At 46.3% G+C, this 24,413-nt stretch overlaps 1 protein-coding gene across 1 annotated transcript in view; it reads right to left on the bottom strand.

Moving 5' to 3' along the window:
* Nucleotides 1-2,589: 2,589 nt before the first annotated feature.
* The window catches only part of LOC142296297 (AT-rich interactive domain-containing protein 4B-like), a 430,400-nt gene continuing 408,576 nt past the window's right edge, over nucleotides 2,590-24,413 (bottom strand). Inside the window, exon 24 of the mRNA XM_075339708.1 lies at nucleotides 2,590-5,076. Coding sequence (XP_075195823.1) covers nucleotides 4,955-5,076 — 122 coding nt within the window. The 3' untranslated portion in view covers nucleotides 2,590-4,954. The remainder of the gene's footprint in view (nucleotides 5,077-24,413) is intronic.

A 24,413-nucleotide genomic window follows, 5' to 3' on the forward strand; every position in this document is an offset into this window, starting at 1 on the left:
TGGGTGCTGCGGTGGAGTGGGTCATCGGGGGCACAAGCAGGCTGTAGCAGCCTGCCGTGACCACGTGGACCCGCTCATTTAATATGCACGCCCATCCCCCGCCCATCATCCCTCAGCGCTGAAGCCGGCGCTGACAGGTGGGCGGGATGATGGGCGGGGGATAAACAGCCGGCTCGCATGATCACCCCTGGCAACTACGGCCTGGAGTGATCATGTGCGGCTGTATTCACTGCACCCCGTACATCATCATCAGCGCCGATTCCGTGTACAGTACTCACCGTTCCCCTGCAGCATCGCTCGTCCTCCCGTCTGTGTCAGCGGCAGCGCCGCTGATTGGAGCTGGATCGCGATCATCTCCTGTGTTTGTGCCGGCGGCTGAGTGGAGACTAGCGGCGCGCACAGCGATGACGTCATCGCTGTGCGCATGTGTCCACACGCAGCCGCCGGGACACTGGCACAGACACAGGAGATGATCGCGATTCAGCAGGGTAATGGGGACGGCTCCAATCAGCGGCGCTGCCGCTGACACAGACGGGAGGACGAGCGATGCTGCAGGGAGTGAGGTAAAGTGAGGTGAGTATGAACGTTTATTTTTTTTATGTGCCACAGGATGCGGCCATACACCAGGATGGGGGCATATTATGAGCCGGATGGGGGCATATTATGAGCCGGATGGGGGCATATTATGAACCAGATGGGGGCATATTATGAGCCAGATGGGGGCATATTATGAGCCAGATGGGGGCATATTATGAACCAGATGTGGGCATATTATGAACCAGATGTGGGCATATTATGAGCCAGATGGGGGCATATTATGTGCCAGATGGGGGCATATTATGAACCAGATGGGGGCATATTATGAACCAGATGGGGGCATATTATGAGCCAAATGGGGGCATATTATGAGCCAGATGGGGGCATATTATGAACCAGATGGGGGCATATTATGAGCCAGATGGGGCCATATGCCATGATGGGTTATATGCCAGTATATAGCACGATGCGGCCATATGGCAGGATTACGGTATATAGCAGGATGAGGGACATATACTGTATATACCAGGCAGGGAGGATCATTACCAGGATGCGGCACCTTAGTAGAGAATTTGGGGACATTACCCCCATAACAGTGTCAGCAGCAGGTCCTCGCCCCATGACAGTTTTTTTTGCTTAAAATTTTATTTTCCTATTTTCCTCCTCTAAAACCAGGGTGCGTCTTATAGTCCGGTGCGTCTTATAGTCCGAAAAATACAGTATATATATACACATGACAGATAATAGATAGATACATACATGATAGATAAGTAGACATATGGATAGATTCATGATACATGGATAGATAGTTAGATACATGGATAGATAGATACATGGATAGATAGATAGATAGATACATGGATAGATAGATAAATAGAGGGATAGATAGATAGACAGAGGGATAGATACATGGATAGATAGATAGATACATAGATACGTAGATACATGGATAGATAGAGGGATAGATAGATAGATAGATAGATACATGGATAGATAGATAGATACATGGATAGATAGATAGATACATGGATAGATAGATAGAAAGAGGGATAGTTAGATAGATAGAAAGATAGATAGAGGGATAGATAGACAGATAGATACATAGATAGATACATAGATACATGGATAGATAGATAGAGGGATAGATAGATAGAGGGATAGATAGATAGATACATAGATAGAGGGATAGATAAATAGATAGATATATGGATAGATAGATAGATAGATACATGGATAGCTAGATACATAGATAGAGGGATAGATAGATAGATGGATAGAGAAATAGATAGATAGAGGGATAGATAGATAGATAGATAGAAACTGCATCTCTTTGTAGGTGAAGGAAAGAGTCAGATTCATTTGTTCCCATAAAACTACTATCAAGAAATGAGGGAAAAATACAAAATTACAAAATACATTTTTTTTTTTCACCAACTTGGTTTGAACCAGCAACTTTCAAACATGTTTCCAGCAGCTTCCTAGCTTTCCTAGCTGCTCTAGCTGTTGAGCCACTAGGAATTGATGATGTAAAGGCCCCGTCACACTAAGCAACATCGCTAGCAACATCGCTGGTAACGAACAACTTTTGTGACGTTGCTAGCGATGTTGCTGTGTGTGACATCCAGCAACAACCTGGCCCCTGCTGTGAGGTCGTTGGTTGTTGCTGAATGTCCTGGGCCATTTTTTAGTTGTTGCTGTCCTGCTGTGAAGCACAGATCGCTGTGTGTGACAGCGAGACAGCAACAACTAATGTGCAGTGAGCAGGGAGCCAGCTTCTGCTGAGGCTGGTAACCAATGTAAACATCGGGTAACCAAGAAGCCCTGTCCTTGGTTACCCGATATTTACCTTTGATACCAGCCTCCTCCGCTCTCACTGTCAGTGGCGGCTCCTGCTCTGTGCACATGTAGCTGCAGCACACATCAGGTAATTAACCCGATGTGTGCTGTAACTAGGAGAGCAAGGAGCCAGCACTAAGCATTGTGCGCTGCTCCCTGCTCTGTGCACATTTAGCTGCAGCACACATCGGGTTAATTAACCTGATGTGTGCTGTAACTAGGAGACTGGGGGCTGGTCACTGGTTGCTGGTGAGCTCACCAGCAACTCGTGTAGCCACGCTCCAGCGATCCCTGCCAGGTCAGGTTGCTGGTGGGATCGCTGGAGCGTCGCAGTGTGACATCTCACCAGCAACCTCCTAGCAACTTACCAGCGATCCCTATCGTTGTTGGGATCGCTGGTAAGTTGCTTAGTGTGACTGGACCTTAAGAGGGAGGATTTTATATGAATAAACCTACAATGCAGCCTCTGATTACAAAGCAGATTACACAGGACACAGAGCTCCGTTGTACAGAGCAGCGTCTCTGTGTCCTGTATTCTAGAGGGAGAGGAAAAGAGATTTTTTTTTTCTTCTAATAAAATTACTAAAAATAATAAAAAAAATAGAATAATGTAATTTTATTACACTTTTTTATAAAATAATAAACATCACAAATCATCAAATAACATGGACATATTTGGTGTCCCTGTAATCATAACAACCCGAACAATACAGTGATCAGATTATTAATGGGGATCGGTAAATGGCGTAAAAAAAGGCGCAATTTATTATATTTCTTTATTAAAACACATAAAAAATGTAATAAAAATGTATCACTGAGGCCGTGTTCACACGTAGCCTAAATGCTGCGTTTTTTCTGCAGGTGTCCACACCACAAGCACAGTAACATTCTTCCCTGATTAATGCATGTCTGCGATATTTTTTATGCATTGTCCCCTTATTTGATACATGTTTGTTGCAGATGTGAATCCTGAAGACTATAAAGAAAAAAAAAACCAATACCGCACAGTTCAGCGGCGTCTTTACACGCACCAGGGGCGGAGATTTCATGACGTGTCATCCACTTTGTTTGGACATTTAGTCCGTGTTCACATGTAGTGTAAATGCTGCATTTTTTTCTGCTGTTTTTTTGCATATTTATTCTGCTGTGTTTAACTATCCAAGCAAAGTAGATGTGATTCCATGAGAAGACGCCACTGAACTCTGCGGTTTTGGGGGTTTATTTTTCTCTGGAGGTTTCTATGTGGTATGTATTCAAAAATGCAGGAAAAAGCGCTTCTCAGTACAATAAAAACGCAGATTCACATCTGAACCAAACACGCATTAAATAATGGAGAAAAGGCAGAAAAAATGCAGCAGAAATGGAACAATCAGAGAAGATTGTTATTGTGTAGTTTGGTGCAGACAGCGGCTGAAACCAAAATAAACAGAATTTATGCAACATGTGAACACGGCTTTATAGGCGCAAATAAGCAACATGTCATATAGTGACACATAGAAATATAAGAAAATTTTGGCTGCTATGACTATTTACGAACAGTCCGGGGCATCTGCTGAATGACCCTTACTGCCAAATGGGTGTGGCTGAGGGTGTGGCTAGGGACATGGTCAAAATTTACCCCTTTGTCCCTCTTTCCTTTCTTCAAAAGTTGGGAGGTATGGGACTCAGACCCCTACTGATGACCTATTCATTGGAAAGGGCATCCATATCTATGCCCACACAATCCCTTTAAAAGATGGGAGGCTTTCCTCCAGCAGGTTAAATCGGTGTCGTATCCAAGCTGAGAGCATTATTTGCAGAGTACCTATGCTTATGCACCACTACCAGTATTTCTGATGGGTCCTGGCTATTCAACACACTAGATTCTGCCATTAAGTCAACCCTACCCCTCTTTGCGCTTTGGTTAGCCATTTGGTAGGTGCACTACTTTATCTCTATAGTTGTGTCTCGGAGATCATTCTCAGAGCAAAAATTGCCCATAAGCTTAATATGAAAAACTATTTATCAGCTGAGAACATACATAGGTGTGGGTATATCATGTATATGGCAACTTTGCCCCTTTCTAAATGGCAGATCTGAAATGACCCCACAAATAACCACATAAGGAAAAGAAATATAAATTATAATGTTTAGTAACAAAATACAAGGACAATCATCACACATTTTAGTATAGTTTGTGCAGTTCTCCTTCCAGTGTAAGTTGCCATTTTACATGTCAACACACAAAATGGCATCATGCAAGCTCTATTACAACTACTGTGATACAATTTGCACAGCACTTTATAAAGGACCCTCAATATATTTACTGCATAACCCATATATGACACACAACAATAGCCTCCTCCTCCCACAGCGGAAGGCATTGAGAGCAGAACTCCCATAGTAAAGGAAAACAATTATTGCTTGAAGAAAATCAGCTTACGTCCACATCATAAAAAGTGCACTTAAGTGCATGGACAACACATCAAAAATGCAATAGAAAATAGTGCCTGTCTGTACTTGCTGTGCAGTATAAAAATAAGTCAATGGCCTCAACAAGTTGAACAATGGTAGGTGCAAAGTGCATGGAACAGTCCCTCTGTCACCTGCACTCCACAGCCATTGCATTCTGTGTCGATAGGGATGGGTCCGCTAAGGTCAACATTACAGCGGCGGTGATTGAACTTGAGGAAGGTGACGATGACATTGTGGATAGAACTGCGCCTGTGAACAATAAGACATCTGTAAGGATCAAGAAAAAAGACGTTTCTGATTTTCTAAAAGCATAGCTACTTGTAGGAACAATTTACACCTTAATATAAAAATATTGTTACTTTTATTTGCAATCTTAGAAATTAAAAAATAGCTGAGTCAAATATACTAAACTATTTTCTGTTAAAAAGAGCCTTATTAGGAAGAATAGCCACATGAATTATGAGCTGTATTTCAGGTAAAGCATTCATCCATTTGCAGAACTTCACTTTCACCTTACCCCAGCAAAGATTACTTTCCTGTATCCCCCAATCAGTTATGCTTCATGTTAAATATACCAGCATCAACTTTAACAATACAGTGCAAAAATCACACATAAGTCAGAGAGCACTGACTCCTCATTTATTAAAGGGAATCTGTCAGCAGGTTTTTGGTATATAATCTCTGACTCCCCACTTATTAAAGGGAATCTGTGAGCAGGTTTTTGGTAATGTATAATAATATGTATATAACTTTAATAAGTGGGGAGTCAGAGATTATATACCAAAAACCTGCTGACAGATTCCCTTTAATAAATGAGGAGTTTAATCAGAGTTTCTGTCCCTACCTTGTGCTGTTAGATTATACATTTACATACATATACTTATTACATACTTAATACATACTTATTATTAATCTAACAGCACAAGGTAGGGACAGAAACTCTGATTAAAGTGACGTGTCACTTAATTTACTGGCTGCGGCAGTTACTATAGGATCATAGTTTCCTCCACTATAGCTTCTGTGTACAATGAATAGTAATAGAAATCTGTTAATCAGTGGTGCGGTTGTTGTTGGACTAGCAAATTTTCTCCTGAGCACCTGTGATTCATTGACGCAGAGCTCTATAACAGATGTTATTGGACTAGCAGGCACGAGGCCAGTTGTCTTGTAGTTATAATCTCCTGCTGAAAAAACATTGATGTATTGAAACAGCAAAACACAGCCCAGGAAATTACATTACACTGGAATCAGGATCTCTGCTCCCACATTATGGTGCTCTCAGATTACATAGCAAAAACCTGGTGATTCCCTTTAAGCAAATATTTGCAAAAGAACCATTTAAGTAATTTCCTGAAACCGCAAATTTATTAACACCTTAAAGGGAATCTGTCAGCAGTTTTTTGCCACCTTGTTTGAGAGCAGCACCATGTAGATACAGAAACCTTGATACCAAAATGTGGCACTTACTGGACTACTTAGTGTAGTTTTAATAAAATCAATGTTTAATCAGCAGGAGATTATCATTGAAGGACTACGGACTAATAAATCTGCTGTCAGGTAATCCTATTCATGAGCTCTGTATAACTGCACCTCCACCATTGATTGGTACCTTTCTGTGTACACTGTACATGGATAAAAAGCTGGCAATCAGTAATGTGGAGTTACAGGACGATCAACATTCAGAGAACTGCTAGATCTGAAGTAGATAAAAGTGATTTTATCAAAATGACAGCAAGCAGTCCATTAAGTGATACCTGGTGGCAGATTTCCTTTAATGATCAATAGACTTTTTGTGCTTTCATTTTTGAATCCCCTTCTTCCAATAGCTAGAACTTAACCACACTACACAGACATTCAATTCTGTCTTCTGTCTTCTGGTTGTACTAAAAGCTGCAAGTTCTTATCTGTAATTCAATACAATTACCTCTCTCAGTTGGTTGATGAACCAGAGGAGATAATTTTCTGGATCTGGTCCTGTCAAACAGACCAGATACAATATCAGAACTTCATGTCCTGAAGCATTAGCATAGCAATGACCATACTGTGGTAAGGTTAACAAGGACATTTTTGTGTACTCACCGTAAAATGTCTTTCTTGGGGCCTTTCATTGGGGGACACAGACAGTGGGTTATATGTTGTCTCTAGGGGAGGCTTGACACTAGGTTTAAAAAAGAGTTAGCTCCTCCTCCCACAGCATATAACCCCAGCTAGGCGGGAACTAGCTCAGTTTGGTGTAAAAGCAGTAGGAAAAGGAAACCAAAACCACAAGGGTGGGAGCTGTGTCACCCAATGAAAGGCTCCAAGAAAGACATTTTACGGTGAGTACACAAAAATGTCCTTTCCTTTCTCGCCTTTTCATTGGGGGACACAGACAGTGGGACGTCCCAAAGCAGTCCCTGGGTGGGAACTGAACTATTAACAGTGTATAACATCAGACTAAAGGCTGCTTTACACCAGAAGATCTATCGTGCGATAGATCGTCGGGGTCACGGTTTTTGTGACGCACATCCGGCATCGCTTGCGATGCCGGCCTGTGTGACACCTCCTAGCGACGCAGTATCGCTCACAAATCGTGAGTCGTGTACTGCTCGTTAGGTTTCATAATATCGTTTAATTTAATTGTTCATCGCTCCCGGGGTAGCACACGCCGCTCCGTGTGACACCCCGGGAACGATGAACATCGCTTACCTGCGACCCGCGGCTCTCGCAGGCTATGTGGAAGGAAGGAGGTGGGCGGGATGTTTACGTCACGCTCATCTCCGCCCCTCCACTTCTATTGGCCGGCGGCCGTGTGACGTCGCAGTGACGCCGAACGTCCCTCCCACTCCAGGAAGTGGACGTGCTCCGCCCACAGCGAGGTCGGACGGGAGGTAAGTACGTGTGACGGGGGGTTACCGACTTTGTGCGCCACGGGCATCAATTTGCCAGTGACGCAAAAAGGACGAGGCGGGGACGATCGATTGTGAAATTGCACAATCGGTCGTACCGTGTAAAGCTGCCTTAAGAGCTGATTAACAACTGCAACTGCAGTGAACACATCAAAACACTGTCAAGAACCAAGCAGTGGCCACTTATAAATGGGCCACTGCTGCCTGAAGGACTTGTCTTCCAAGAGCAGCATCCGCGGATGCATGCGTATGCACTCTGTAGAATTTTGTGAACGTGTGCACACTGGACCAGATAGCGGCCTTGCAAAGTTGGGCCGCCGAAGCCTGATGGCGGATAGCCCAGGAGGCACCCACTGCTTGTGTAGAGTGGGCCCGCACAGATTGAGGCGGAACGGCACCTCGTGCTTTGTATGCCTCACAGATGGCAGTCCTGATCGATCGAGAAATCGTGGATTTAGACGCCAGGTTACCCTTTTTGTGTCCTACTGGGAGGACGAAGAGGGCATTGGACTTGCGCAATGGCGCTGTTCTGGAGATGTAGATCCGCAGAGTCCTGACAAGATCGAGAGTGTGAAGGGCTTTCTCAAAAGAGTGGACCGGGGCCGGGCAGAATGACGGCAACACAATGTCCTCGTTCAGTTGGAAAGAGGATACGACCTTCGAAAGGAAGGCGGGGGAAGGCCGAAGGACCACCTTATCATGATGGAATATCAGGTAAGGTGAGCGACAGGAAAGAGCTGCCAGTTCGGACATTCGCCTGATAGAGGTAATAGCGACTAAAAAGGCAACTTTCCAAGACAGTCGTTAAAGAGAGATTTCTCTCAGAGGTTCGAAAGGAGGAAGTTGAAGGACTCCCAGAACCAGATTCAGATCCCAGGGATCTAAGGGGTGGCGATAAGGAGGGACCAAATGCACTACCCCTTGAAGAAAGGTACGGACCTGAGGGCGAGAAGCCAGATGCTTCTGGAAAAAAATCGACAAGGCAGAAACTTGTCCTTTAAGGGTACTGAGACCAAGACCCAAGTCCAGACCGTCTTGCAGAAAAGCAAGAACATTAGGGATTGAAAAGGTCAGGGGCGACCGATTATGACGGTCACACCAGGAAAGATAAGTCTTCCAAGTCCTGTGGTAAATGCTGGCGGAGGAAGGCTTCCGAGCATTAAGCATGGTATGAACTACCCTGGAAGAAAGACCCGATTTGGATAGAATCAGGCATTCAAGTGCCACGCCGTAAAATGCAGCTGTGCTGTATTCTGGTGGAATATTGGACCTTGCGAAAGAAGATCCGGGCGGTCGGGAAGATGCCAGGGAGTGTCGCTGAGAAGTTGGAGGAGCTCTGGATACCAGGCTCTCCTGGGCAAGTCTGGGACCACGAGGATCACCGGGATTCCCTCCGATTTGATTTTCTTGATTACTCTCGGAATGAGAGGAAACAGAGAGAAGATGTAGGGCAGGCGAAACTGCGACCATGGAAAGACTAGGGCGTCGGAGCCGAGCGCTAGCGGGTCTCTCGACCGAGATATGAAGGGACGTATTTTGGCATTCATTCGAGACACCATGAGGTCCACATCCGGGAGTCCCCAACGAAGAATGATCTGATGGAACACTTCGTTGTGGAGGGACCATTACCCTGCCGCTAGATCTTGCCTGCTGAGAAAGTCTGCGGCCCAGTTATCTACCCCTGGGATATGGACAGCTGAAATATTGGGGATGTGCTTCTCTGCCCAAAGAAGAATCCTGCATACTTCCTTCATCGCTGCCTTGCTGCGAGTTCCTCCCTGACGGTTGATGTAAGCCACGGCCGTGGCATTGTCTGACAGGATCCGAACAGGGAGGCCCAATAGTAAAGGTTGAAAATTCTGAAGGGCCAAAAATATGGCTCTGATCTCCAGAACATTGATGTGCAGAGAGCGCTCGGAAGGAGACCAGCGTCCCTGAACAGTGTGGTGGAGAAACACCACCCCCCAGCCTATCAGGCTGGCATCCGTCATGACTACCTGCCAGTGGACCGGGCGGAAGGACTTCTCTTGAGATAGGGATGAGGCTTGAGTCCACCAGACGAGGGAGCTGAGCGCAGACCGAGATAGGCGGACTGACCGGTCCAGGGAAGCTGGATTCTTGTCTAAGGAGGATAGAAGATCCAGTTGTAGAGAGCGTAAATGGAACTGGGCAAAGGACACGGCTTCTATGGCCACCACCATCTTGCCTAACACTCTCATTCCATTCCGAAGGGATGTGTGACGGTGAGAGCGGAGGGATTGGGCGGCCCGTATCAGGGAAGACCTGTTGTCCTCTGGAAGAAAAACCCGGGACTGAGCCGTGTCTATCAGCATACCTAGAAAGGTGATGCGCTGATGAGGAATGAGGGATGACTTGTTGAAGTTGATAATCCACCCTAGCCTTGACAGCGTGTCTAGCCAAATCTGCACGCTTTCTGAGCAAACGTGAAGAGAGCTCCCTTTGACAAGAAGGTCGTTTAAATAGAGAACGACCAGGATGCCTCTGGGGTGTAAAATGGACATGACGGCCGCCATGACCTTTGTGAAGACCCGAGGTGCAGTGGCCAGCCCAAAGGGGAGGGCCCTGAATTGGAAATGACGGTGTCCTACGTCAAACCGAAGGAACAGTTGATGAGAGACACATATGGGAATGTGTAAATAAGCATCTTGAATGTCTATGGAAGCTAGGAATTCTCCAGGTTCCATGGCGGCTAGTACTGCTCTCAATGATTCCATTTGGAAAGTTCGAATCCGTACGAATTTGTTCAGCCGTTTGAGGTCTAAGATAGGGTGGACAGAGCCATCTTTTTTGGGAACGACAAAAAGGTTTGAATAGAAACCTTTGCCGCGCTGTTCCAGGGGCACTGGAATGATAACGTTTGCTTTCTGTAAAGAAGCTATGGCCTGAAATAAGGCCTGGCTTTGCGTTTTGGACTTTGGAAGATGAGAACGGAGAAACCTGTTGGCCGACAGGGAATGGAAATCGATCTTGTAACCTGAGGTGACGATTTCTCGAACCCAAGCATCGTGAGTGTGGTCTAGCCAGATATCCTGAAAAAGCAGAAGCCGCCCTCCCACAGGAGTCGGATCTGCGGGATACCTGGCGTCATGCTGAGGGGGCCTGTACAGAGCGAGGTCTTTTGGGTTTAGGTTGCTTGGAGTTGCTTGGGAACGCCAAGAAGAGCCCCTTGAGGGACCGGATCCTCGATCTGAGCGTTGGGACGGTCCTTGGGCCGATGGTTTTTGGGGGGCAGGACGAAAGGACTGCCTGCGCAAAGAAGATTTTTTGAAATTTCTGGCTACAGGCCGCTTTTGTGGTAGAATGGTACTTTTACCACCCGTCGCCTCAGATATGAGTTTGTCCAGGGATTCACCAAACAGACGAAGACCCTGGAAGGGAAGTGTGGACAGGGTCTTCTTGGAGGCACTGTCCGCATTCCATATTTTTAGCCACAGAACCCTGCGGGCGAAGACAGCATTGGCTGCCGTTAGGGCTGATCAGCTAGCTGCATCTAGGGAGCCGTGAAGAAAATAATTAGAGGCGAGAGAGAACAAATCAAGAATCTCAAGAGCCTCTGGAGGAATATTGAAAGGGCCAAGCAACTTGCGCAGGTTCCTACTCCACACGCTCATAGCTCTTGCCACCCATGTCATGGCAAACAGGGGGCACAGAGAGGAGCCCGAAGCCTGGAAAATAGATTTGACCGCAGCCTCAACTGCGCGGTCGGACGAGTCCTTGAGAAACGCGTTGTCTGAAACAGACATAACCGTGTGTTTAGCCAGTCTGGATACTGGCGGATCCACAACGGGGGGTACCGACCAGGGCTTAACCATTTCCGGAGGAAAGGGATAAGCGAATGAAGAGGAGGATTTTTTATTAAACCTCCTATCAGGGTGATCCCACCGTTTAGATATGATTTGATGAAAAATCGGATCCTGGGCAAAGGACTTAGGAGGCTTCTTGGCTCGCTTGATTGCCGACTGAGAAGTCGGGTCCGAGGGCTGATCAGAAATCGACAGAGAGTGATTGACAGCCGCTATTAAAGTGTCTTCCATATGCCTAGACTCAGAAGGGACATCTGAATCAGAGTCAGAGTCTCGGGAATCGTGACTACTAAAGGTCACGGAGCCTGAGTCAGACTGACCATCGTGTGAGTCAGACGAGGCGGAGCGGTCGCAATGGCGCCTTTTGGAGACAGCCTTTTTACGAACTGGGGATGATACACCAGACGAAGGCGGGCTCCTCTAAGGGAGCTGAGCCGGGGAGAGGCTGCGGGAGTCTGTGGAAGGCTGGGGTATCTGAGCGGCCAGGTCCTCTAACCTTTTAGACATCAGAAGAGCCCATGCAGGGATAGCCTCATCAGACAGGGGTGCTGCCTGAATGGTGGCCGGGGCCGAACCCACAGATTGCACGACCCCCTGGTCCGGCAATGCCTGTTGTGACACTGTAGTAGGGGCATCGCAGCCCCGGCAGAGTGGATAGCTTCGACCATTGGGAAACGAGCTTACACGGGTGGTACAAGCATAGTACAGGTCCATAGAGGATGCCTGGGAAGCTTTGTCACCCTTGCGGTTTTTACGCATGTCAGCAACAAACGTACAATTAGTACTGTGAGCCTCTAGCAGTATTACACTACTGTGGGTGAGGAGCTACTAGCAGTATTAGAAAGGGACTGCTATACAGAGCTGGTATATACCAATAGTAAAGTGGCATACACTGCCAAACAGTCGGTATATACCTGCAGACACAGTCAGTATATACCGCTAAAAGCTGATATACACTGCCAGCCAGCAGGCACACACCGCTAGAAAGACAGCGATATACCGCTGAACAGAGCGGTATATAGTGCTGCAGAGTTGCAGAGCCAAGGAGGCGATCTCACCTGTGTCTGCTCCCCACATGTAATGGCATCCAGCGTTCTCTGGCAACATGGAGAGGAGAGACGGCCCACTAGAAGGAGCGGCTTCTGGAGCTGTGGATGGGGCGTTGCTAAGAATGCAGGCCGAAACCGGGAGCTAAATTTATGATGCTTCCCGTGAACACATCCTGCATCGCCCCACCGGCGCCTTCTCAGGCAGCGGTTGGATGCAGGGGACGGATACACGTCGTCTCCCTACCTGCTCTTGCTCCATCTGAAGACGCGTCGGTCCTGGGATGCGGAGATCTCGGGGACGCATCTTCGGCTCAAGGCTAGCAGGTGCTCGGCTCTGCTTAGCCCTCTGGAGCTACCTTTGTGAGGTGCTTCCAGGGAGCCTGGAAGGGTACGCAGACCCGGCCACTTGCGCGCGAGTGAAGACTGACGGCTTTTGCACGCCAGGTTTCCTCTGCCCGTAAGCAGGGGGAACGAGGGTGAGCACACCCTGGTATTGCCACATAGTCAAAAATAGAATAAAATCACAAAGAAAAAGAAATAAATAAACAAAAAACATGAGCTGGCCTGGGGCTCAGGCCAGACGAGTCAGCCTCAATGCTGACACTAAAAAGAACTGAGCTAGTTCCCGCCTAGCTGGGGTTATATGCTGTGGGAGGAGGAGCTAACTCTTTTTTAAACCTAGTGTCAAGCCTCCCCTGGAGACAACATATAACCCACTGTCTGTGTCCCCCAATGAAAGGCGAGAAAGGAAGTAATATTAAAAGGAATCTGTAAGCAGATTTTTGCTATGTAAGCGGAAGCCCATAAGCTATAGGAGATAATATAAAACCAGTCAACTATGCCTCTCTTATCAGACTTCTATGCTGTTGTTTATTTAAACTAAAGGCTTTATCACTTGGTGATTATCATTGCTAGGTCTAGCTGGTTCCTGCATAGGAGTCCGACATGCCCTCTCTTGTGATTGACACCTCACTATCAATGTACAATCTCTACAGAGAGTCTGGTGTGGTCGGGGACAGCTCTATGGGTTAGCTACATGACTAAAGCTAAAAATTCAAATCATATGAGGAACAGCTGCGCCCAGTAATCTATGTGATATACTGCTGGATTCAGAATCTCCTTGCCTATATCATGCTTCTCTCAAATGAGGTAGCAAAAACCTGCTAACAGATTTATTTAAATAAAACATTTTAAAGGGCAAATACTTTAAAAACCTCGAACATTAGAGTAGCTAAAGTCAGTGTTTTAGGTAAAAGCTTATGCGGGCTTTACACGCTGCGATCTTGCTAGCGAAATCGCAAGTGATCGTACCCACCCCCGTCTGTTGTGCGACAAGGGTAAATCGCTGCCCGTGTCGCACAACCTTGCTTACACCTGTCACACGCACTTACCTGCCCTGCGACGTCGCTCTGGCCAGCAAACCGCCTCCTTTCTAAGGGGGCGGTTCGTGAGGCATCATAGCTACGTCACACGGCAGGCGTCTAATAGAAGCGGAGGGGCAGAGATGAGTGGGACGTAACATCCCGCCCACCTCCTTCCTTCCGCATTGCCGGTGGAGGCAGGTAAGGAGATGTTCGTTGCTCCTGCGATGTCACACACAGCGATGTGTGGTGCCGCAGGAACGAGGAACAACATCGCTAATAAGCAGAAAACGATTTTATGTTTCAGGACGACCTTTCCGCAGCAAACGATTTTGACCGCTTTTGCAATCGTTTAAGGTCGCTCATAAGTGTCACACACTGCGATATCGTTAATGACGCCGGATGTGCGTCACAAACACCGTGACCCCAACGATAATTCATTAACGATATCGTGGCATGTAAAGCCCACTTAAGTCTTAAAGACTAGTATCATGTCCTGGTAACTGGGCATTACAAACATAAATGGGAAGTGTTCAAAGATATACTACTAGAATACAGTAGAAGCTTATACCCTCTGGTAATAAAAGGTCCAGAAATATACACAAACCGATATGGTTAAATAGGGCCTTACTAAGTATGATAAAACAAAATCTTTTAAAACCTTTAAACCTTGAAAAGGAAGAAAGATTTCAATAGGAAAGCCTGCCTACGAAGAAACAAATTGCCAACAACATTAAAATACAGTCATGTGAAAAAGTTTGGGCACCCATATTAATGTTAACCTTTTTTCTTTATAACAATTTGGGTTTTTGCAACAGCTATTTCAGTTTCATATACCTAATAACTGATGGACTGAGTAATATTTCTGGATTGAAATGAGGTTTATTGTACTAACAGAAAATGTGCAATCCGCATTTAAACAAAATTTGACCGATGCAAAAGTATGAGCACCTCAACATAAAAGTGACATTAATATTTTGTAGATCCTCCTTTTGCAAAAATAACAGCCTCTAGTCGCTTCCTGTAGCTTTTAATGAGTTCCTGGATGAAGGTATATTTGACAATTCCTGTTTACAAAACAATTCCAGTTCAGTTAAGTTTGATGGTCGCCGAGCATGGACAGCCCGCTTCAAATCATCCCACAGATTTTCAATGATATTCAGGTCTGGGGACTGGGATGGCCATTGCAGAACATTGTAATTGTTCCTCTGCATGAATGCCTGAGTAGATTTGGAGTGGTGTTTTGGATCATCGTCTTGCTGAAATATCCATCCCCTGCGTAACTTCAACTTTGTCACTGATTCTTGCACATTATTCTCTCCCCCTACACTCTCTTCTCTGCCGCCCCCCTCTGTCTCTCACCCATGCACTCTGTTCTTTCCCCCTGCACTCTGTTCTCTGCCCCCCCCTCTCTCACCCATGCTTTATCTTCTCCTCCGTGCTGTGATGAGTGCTGCCTGCTTACAGCTAGGTGATGCAGAGCTCAGTGCTGTTGTTCGAGGGAGTCAGGTGATGTCCCTGCTCTCTGCTCCTGGCTGTAATCATGACAGTGTGAGGAGAGAGACAGCGCACAGGGGAGGGGGGACACAGTTACCCGGGCACCATACATCACAATGAGCTGTGGCAAACAGCGCTGACGGTGTCCTAGACAGAGAGGGCAACCCTGTTTGTCTAGGACCCAGGTACATACAGGGCACAGATAGGAGCGCACAGGGAGCGGGTCGGTTGCAGGGCGACAACATGACGTCGGCTGTGCTGCCCGTCAACAAGGTCCAGGCCCTGTTGACGTATCATCACAGGAAGCAGCAAAATCGCGGCAGGAGCTGTCACATGACCGCTCTGAGCCTGGGGAGAGGGGCTGACAGCAGAGCAAGTAGGTAGTTGCTATCTACTTACCTGCCCCAATGTAGCCCAATAGTGAAATAACAAAAAATAGGTAAGATAAGCCGGATAACCCCTTTAACGGTGCACAGGAACAAGGACCCATATAAGGATGTTAGGGAGTGCAGGGATCAGCCTCAGGTGAGTGTTTGGAGTTGACTCCTCTCCCCTTTCCCAAGCATTGGGACCATCCATTATATTGCTTCTGTTGTTTTCACATTGTATTATGCCGCAGGCCAGGAGTCCCCTCGCTCCCGGGGTGACACCAATGGTACAAATAACTTACGAGCAATGTACAATAAATGACCAATAGCTATTCTACCATATGTATTTGTTGTCAATGCCTTCACATATCCAACTATAAATAACTTAGGAGCTCTAGTTGTTTTAATGTGGAAAACCATATCTATTAAGTGCAGTATAGCTGACCACAGCCTGTGAAATTTTGGGCAATTCCACAACATATGAATCAAATCAGCTTGATCCATACAACATTTGGGACATTTGGAGTCTGATCTACAACCGATTTTTTTTTTTTTTTTTTTAAGAAATGCAGGCATTCTATAAACTCTGTGCATTATACAGATTTGCAAGTTTTGCCCCCTCCCCCAAAGTTATTGTTGGTAGAGATTCAAGGATATCACTCGATTTATCTTTTGTTATGGCACCTATATCTCTTTTCCATTTATGCATATTTATGAGAGGGTATTTATATAAGTAGTTACAAAGTAAACTGAGTTGATGCCAGCCTTATGCCTTTTGATTGCTATAACAGAGAGCATTGTATCCTTTTGTATTTTATGGGTTTATGTCTATATTGAGATTCAAAGGCATGTCGTGCATGTAAGTACTGATAATATATTTTGTTTGGTAACTAGTATTCTTCTTGTAATTGAGTAAGTATTTTAAAAATATTGTTGGATTATAATTGAGCCACATTACTTATCCCTTTGTTTCCCCATTGTACTAGATTTCCCAATTTGTTAAATTCAAGGAAATCTGAATTCTGCAGTTATGGTGTGAACTCCGAATATTCGGTAATACCTATTATTTGATTTCCCCCCCACACACATCTCATTAGAGCCAAAATTGGTATGGTTCCTCTCCCCTCTTCTCTTTTTAAATTCATGATTTTAAAGAGTAGATTTTAAACTCTCACTTCCAAAATGGTATTTCAATATGGCCCATGTGATGTTCACCCCATCCCTTACAATGCTGGCATTGAGCCATTCAAAAATATAGTGAAGGGTTTGGGAGGGTAAGACCTTCTTTATCTTTATACCTTTGTAATATTTCCAATTTAATTCTAAGTTAGCTCTTTTTCCAAATGAGGTCCCTAAAATGGCATTTATATAATGACACTTATGGAGTGGTATTGTCACGAGTATCTTCCGTCCTTGGGATATTCGTGACGGTTCTGGAATCCAAGTTCCACAATAAATTATAAGGCTATATATGTTAAATGTCAATTTCCCTGCTAACATGTCCTGGTTAATTCTTCTTAAGTGCAGCCAGTACCACTCCAATCTCCTTTAAATAGTCACATGATCCACCGCCTGATGTCAGTAATAGAATTTATTGTTTATGACAATCTTGGAAGGAGGAAGTTCTCCAGGAGCTGTTGATGATCCACTGCTGAAGCTTTTGGGGTGCTACTCCTTGGAGCTGTATCGTCTGCAGCCTTGGTGTTTGGCTGCAGTTGTAAAGTTGATTGGTATATCTTTTTGTCTATGTTCCCCTGTCTGTCCTCCTTCCCCTGTGTGTTGTTACTGTAGTGGTGACGTCTAGTGTACTCACCAGCTTTGTCACTATATAGGGTGAGTGTAAGGACAGTAAGGATCCAGGCACTTAACAGCGATGAGGAGAAGGACTTTTATAGGGACATTAGGGGAGCTTAGAGACGAGACATGTTAATGAAAGGTGTCCCATCCCCCGCTCTCTGTGATCAACGTCCTCCTCTCCTATACCATCCCCATTGAAAAAACGTGTATTTCGCTGTGCGCCGGACAGACGTTGGTCCGCTTGTATCTGTCACTCCACATGTTGGACACTCGCCAGTCCGAGAATGACAGGTATCCATACAGAAGCATTGTGTAGTACATTAAGCAGCTGTGGCCCAAAAATCATTTTATGAGACTAAAGTTCACTTTACACGCTGCGATCTTGCTTGTGAGATCGCTGGTGAAAGCACCCACCCCTGTCGGTTGTGCGTCATGGGCAAATAGCTGCCCGTGGCGCACAACATCGCTTGGACCCGTCACACTACTTACCTGCTTAGCGACATCGCTGTGACCGGCGAACCGCCTCCTTTCTAAGGGGGCGGTTCGTTCGGTGTCACAGCGACGTCACTAAGCGGCCGCCCAATTGAAGCGGAGGGGCGGAGATGAGAGGGACGAACATCCCGCCCACCTCCTTCCTTCCTCATTGCGGGCGGCCGCAGGTAAGGTGAGGTTCCTCGTTCCTGCGGTGTCACACATAGCGATGTGTGCTGCCGCAGGAACGACGAACAACCTGTGTCCTGCAACAGCAACGATATTTGGGAAACGGACAGCATGTCAACGATCAACGATAAGGTGAGTATTTTTGATCGTTAGCGTTCGCTTGTACGTGTCACACGCAATGGCGTTGCTAATGAGAACGGATGTGCGTCATGAATTCCGTGACCCCGACATCTCCTTAGCGATGTCGTTGCATGTAAAGCGGCCTTAACTCTATCAACAACAGATAGAAACAGTTTGGATCATCTGTGTCACATGTTCTTAGACTCTTTTGTAACAAGCTCAGTGCCACAAGATTGACATGGAACCGATATTTAACAACGGTTAGAATGTGAATACAGGCAAATACCGTCGGGTAGCTCTGACATCAGTGATGTGTAAAGTTTTTGTGGGTATTGTAAGAGATGACCTGCAAAAATATATTGCAGAGAATCATGTAATAACCAACAACCAGCATGGATTCATGAAAAATAAGTCATGTCTAAACAACATGCTGGATTTTATGAGTAGGTAAGTGTAAATCTGGATATTGGCCGTTGGCCGTGTGGCTGACGTAATGTATCAGGACTAGGGGTTACTATATGCACACTATATGGACCACAAGGATCAGTGTTACAACCAATTATTTTTATCTCTTCATTAAAGGAGTTGTCCGATATAAACTCCAAAATAAATTTTAAGCTAATCTGTGCTGTATTGTCATATAAAACACCCCTACGTTATTTTCTTTTGTTTTCTAACTTTTGTTCCTCTTTATTTTTCACTTTATTCTCTGCAGCTCTTTGTTTATATTTAGCACAAACAAACATGACATGTTTGACTGCCGAACTTCACAGTCACAGCTGGCACCGCCCAGCCTCACTGTCCAGTCCCGCCCTCTGCACACACATTCCCTGTCAGTATTCTACCCCAGCACCTGGCAGATAAATGAGTACTATGTAATGAAAATAATATATAGCCCCTAATGTGAGTTTATAGGATATATACAAACATACACATATATATACACACACACACACACACACACACACACACACACACCTAGAGTTATATAATATATTATAAATAATCCCCCCTTATGCACACACTCTCTTCTCTCCCCCTGCGCTATCTCCTCTGCCCCCCCAGCACTCCCCTGTCTCGCATGTATGAACTCTCTTCTCTGCCTCCCATCCTCTGTGTCACCCATGCACTCTCTTCTCTGCCCCACCACGCACTGTCACCTGTGCAGTTTGTCCTCTGCCCCTCCCCCCGCTCTGTCAGCCGTGCACTTTGTTCTCTGCCTCCCCACCGCTCTGTCAGCTGTGCACTCTCCTCTCTGCCCTCCCCGCTCTGTCAGCCGTGCACTCTGTTCTCTGCCCCCACCCGCTCTGTAAGCTGTGCACTCTCCTCTCTGCCCCCCCACGCTCGCTCTGTCAGCCGTGCACTCTCCTCTCTGCCCCCTCCCGCTCTGTGAGCCGTGCACTTTGTTCTCTGCCGCCTCCCGCTCTGTCAGCTATGCACTCTCCTCTCTGCCCCCCCGCTCGCTCTGTCAGCCGTGCACTCTCCTCTCTGCCCCCTCCCGCTCTGTGAGCCGTGCAGTTTGTTCTCTGCCGCCTCCCGCTCTGTCAGCTATGCACTCTCCTCTCTGCCCCCCCGCTCGCTCTGTCAGCCGTGCACTCTCCTCTCTGCCCCCTCCCGCTCTGTCAGCCGTGCAGTTTGTTCTCTGCCCCCCCTCTGTCAGCCGTGCAGTTTGTTCTCTGCCCCCCCTCTGTCAGCCGTGCACTTTGTTCTCTGACGCCCCCCTCTGTCAGCCGTGCACTTTGTTCTCTGCCCCAACACTCTGTCAGCCGTGCCCTCTCCTCTCTGCCGCCTCGCTCTGTCAGCCGTGCACTCTCTTCTCTGCCACCTGTGCTGTCTCTTCTCCTTACAGCCGAGCAATACAGAGCTCAGTGCTGTTGTTCGCTGGTGTCAGGTGACATCCCTGCTCTCTGCCCCTGACTGTATTCAGAAGCCAGGAGCACGGGATGCTGCATTCATCACAGAGACAGTGCACGGGGGAGGGGGGTCACAGATGCCTGGGCACCATACAAAATAATGAGCTGAGGACACTGTCGGGAAAACAGCGCTCATGGTGTCCTAGACAGAGAGGGCAACCCTGTTTGTCCAGCACATACAGGGCACAAATAGCTGCGCACAGGGAGGGGGCGGGGGCTCATCGCACTGTACCTGCCCAGCAGGGCGGCAACATGCAGTGGCTGATTTGCATGTCAACAATGTCCAGCCCCTGTTTACATGAGGTGACCGGAAGTAGCAAAATCACAGTAGGAGCAGTCACATGACCACTCTGAGCCGGGGGAGAGGGGATGATAGCAGGGCAGGTAAGTGGTCACTATCTGCTTACCTGCCCTAATGTAGCCCAATACTGAAATAATTAAAAAAAAGAAAAATAAGCCGAATAACTCCTTTAATGACCTCATGGACGAGATTGAGAGTAAAGTGTTAAGGGGACTTTACACGCTTCGAAATCGCTATTGATATCGCTAGCAAGCGTACCCGCCCCTGTCGGTTGTGCGACATGGGCAAATCGCTTCCCGTGGCGCACAACATCGCTTACACCCATCACACGGACTTACCTTCCCTGCGACGTCGCTGTGGCCGGCGAACCGCCTCCTTTCTAAGGGGGCGGTTCGTGCGGCGTCACAGCGACGTCATACGGCAGCCATCCAATAGAAGCGGAGGGGCGGAGATGAGCGGACGGAATATCCCACCCAACTCCTTCCTTCATCATTGCCGGTGGACGCAGGTAAGGATATGTTTGTCGTTCCTGCGGTGTCACACATAGCGATGTGTGATGCCGCAGGTACGACGAACAACCAGCGGCATGCACCACCAACGATATTATGAAAAGGAGCAACGTGTCAACGATCAAAGATTTTTGACGTTTTTGCGATCGTTGATCGTCGCTCCTAGCTGTCACGCTGCGATGTCGCTAACGACGTCGGATGTGCGTCACTAACACCGTGACCCCGACGATATATTGTTAGCGATGTCGCAGCGTGTAAAGCACCCTTTAGTCTTTGCTGATGACACAATCAATGTAGGATAATAAAACCTGAGCTTGAAGATGCAAGAAGCTGCTGATAAGTCTTTGGCTTTGTGATCTTTTTTTGTTTCTATGGTAATGAATGTTACATCATATGAAAGCCTTATGTGTCTAATATGGGTTTTCAAAATTTTGTGTTTGTTGCTTATGGCAACAGTGTTGTACGCACGTGGGACAACAAAATGGCGGAGTCTAATGCGATATTCACAGCAACTGAGAGCAGAGAAGTGATACAATTCTTGTTTCTGCAAGGAAAGTCCGCGAAGAATATTCATGGTGATATATCGCAGTTTGACAACAGATCAGAGAAGCATGCGAGTGAAAACTCCCCGGTCCACTTGTCAGTGTTTCTGGAATGATAAGAACTTCCTGGATCGACTGGTCACTATGGATAAGACCTGGATTTGACTCTGAAAACAAGGAATAGTCAAAAGCGTGGAGGAACAGTGGTTCTCCTCGTCCAAAGAAGTTCAGGGTGCAAAAATCAGCCACTAAGGTAATGGCATCTGTGTTCTGGGATAAGGAGGGCGTGCTGCTTGTGGACTACCCTCAAAAGGGTTCCACCATCAATGCAATGTATTACATTGAACTTTTGGACCAATTGGAGGCAGCTCTGAAGCCAAAAGGCGCGGCAAGGTGTCCAAAGGAATCTTGTTCCTGCAGGACGCCTCCGCTCGCACTGCACAAGTCACCACGGCAAAACTGGCAGAGCATGGTTTCCAGCTGGTTGACCACCCACCTTATTCCCCAGATCTAGCTCGCTCCGACTATCCTCTGTTTCCAAACCTGAAGAAACGCCTCAAGGGTACCAAATTTCACACCATTTCTGATGCAGATGCCTGGCTTGAGGCACAACTGAAATACTTATTTTTGCTATTCTTACAGAACTAGGAATACCGATGTAAGAAGTGTGTTGACATCAGTGGAGAGTATGTGGAATAAATGTAAAGTTATATCATCCTATCATTTCTTTCTGGGTAAAGCCAAAAACTTATCAGCAGCTCCTCGTATAATACTACCGACTAAACTGCATAAAACGTTTGCATGGGCAAACACAGATGAGGTTTAATGCTTATAAATGTAGAGTAATGTAGTGCAGCCAAAGTAATTCTATTGCTGCAGTATTACAGAACAGAAGATATTCTGGTTACAAGTAAGCTAAGATGTAGTGCTCAATGTCAAGCAGCAGCTGCAAAAGCAAACAAGATTTGAGGCTATGTGCGCACGTTGCGTAATTACAAGCAGTTACGCTGCGCTTTGTAGTGCAGCGTAACTGCATGCGTCCTGCGTCCCCTGAATAATCTATGGAGATTGTGCAGGGGCCGTGCGCACGTGGCGTCTTAGAGCGCAGCGCTTCGGCTGCTGCCCGAAGCGCGCGTTCTAAGAAGTGACATGTCACTTCTTCCGTGCGCTTTGCCGGCAGCCCCTGCTCTGTCTATGGCAGGAGCTGCATGCAGAGCGCACGTTCTCTGCCGGCACCATGCGTTTCAGAACGGAGCTTTTCAGCTGCGCTCTGAAGCGCACCTTTTAGGTGCGGTGCAGAGCGCACACGTGCGCACATAGCCTGAGGGTGTATAAAAAAAAAGAGATGTAAAACCCCTCGATAAATCACTTATAAGACCACAGCCTTAAAAATGATATCCAGTTTTAGGGTTTGTAAAAGGTTATTCAGAAGTTAGAGCCATTTCAAAGGCAGCAACTAGATTACTACATGGGATGGAAGGCCTCTGCTATAATAAGTTGGGCGTGTTTAGCTTAGAAAAATGTGTCTCAAAGGAGCTCTCATTTACAGTGGGTATGGAAAGTATTCAGACCCCTTTCAATTTTTCACTCTTTGTTTCAGTGCAGCCATTTGGTAAATTCAAAAAAGTTCATTTTTTTCTCATTAATGTACACTCTGCACCCCATTTTGAATAAAAAACCTCCAAATAGAAATGTAGAATTTTTTGCAAATGTATTAAACAAGAAAAACTGATATATCACATGGTCATAAGTATTCAGACCCTTTGCTCAGTATTGAGTAGAAGCACCTTTTTGAGCTAGTACAGCCATGAGCCTTCTTGGGAATGATGCAACAAATTTTTCACACCTGGATTTAGGGATTCTCTACTATTCTTCCTTGCAGATTCTCTCCAGCTCCGTCAGGTGAGATGGTGAACGTTGTGGACAGCCATTTTCAGGTCTCTCCAGAGATGCTCAATTGGGTTTAGGTCAGGGCTCTGGCTGGGCCAGTCAAGAATGGTTACAAAGTTGTTCTGAAGCCACTTCTTTGTAATTTTAGCTGTGTGCTTAGGGTCATTGTCTTATTGGAAGGTGAAGCTTTGGCCAAGTCTGAGGTCCAGAGCACTCTGAAAGACGTTTTCTTCCAGGGTATCTCTGTACTTAGCCACATTCATCTTTCCTTCAATTGCAATCAGTTGTCTTGTCCCCGAAGCTGAAAAAAAGCCCCATAGCACGATGCTGCCACCACCATGTTTTACTCTTGGGATTGTATTGGGCAGGTGATGAGGAGTGCCTGGTTTTCTCCACACATACCGCTTAGAATTATCACCAAAAAGTTCTATCTTCGTCTCATCAGACCAGAGATTCTTATTTCTCATAGTCTGGGAGTCCTTCATGTGTTTTCTTGCAAACTTTATGCGGGCTTTCATATGTCTTGCACTGAGGACAGGCTTTCGTCAAGCCACTTTGCTATAAATATAATAGAATAAGACCCTGCTTCACCTTACAGGTGTTCTAGAGAAAGAAAACTAACAATAACAATGGGAGACCTCTGGCACACTACCCCAAATTATGAAAAAGAGATAAAATCCTTGCAGTCAAAAAACAGTTTTTTTATTGGTGTAAATTTGAAAAAGACATTAGTCCATACAAGTCATGACGTTTCGACCTACTCGGTCTTCATCTGACCAGACTATTGGCGGTGTCAGGATTACTGACAGCAACAGATATATAGGACGTGTATGGTCACTGGATCCCATGTGCTTCTTAGTGGCATGA

This window comes from Anomaloglossus baeobatrachus, chromosome 3, assembly GCF_048569485.1.
Source record: "Anomaloglossus baeobatrachus isolate aAnoBae1 chromosome 3, aAnoBae1.hap1, whole genome shotgun sequence".
NCBI classification, from domain to species: Eukaryota; Metazoa; Chordata; class Amphibia; order Anura; family Aromobatidae; genus Anomaloglossus; species Anomaloglossus baeobatrachus.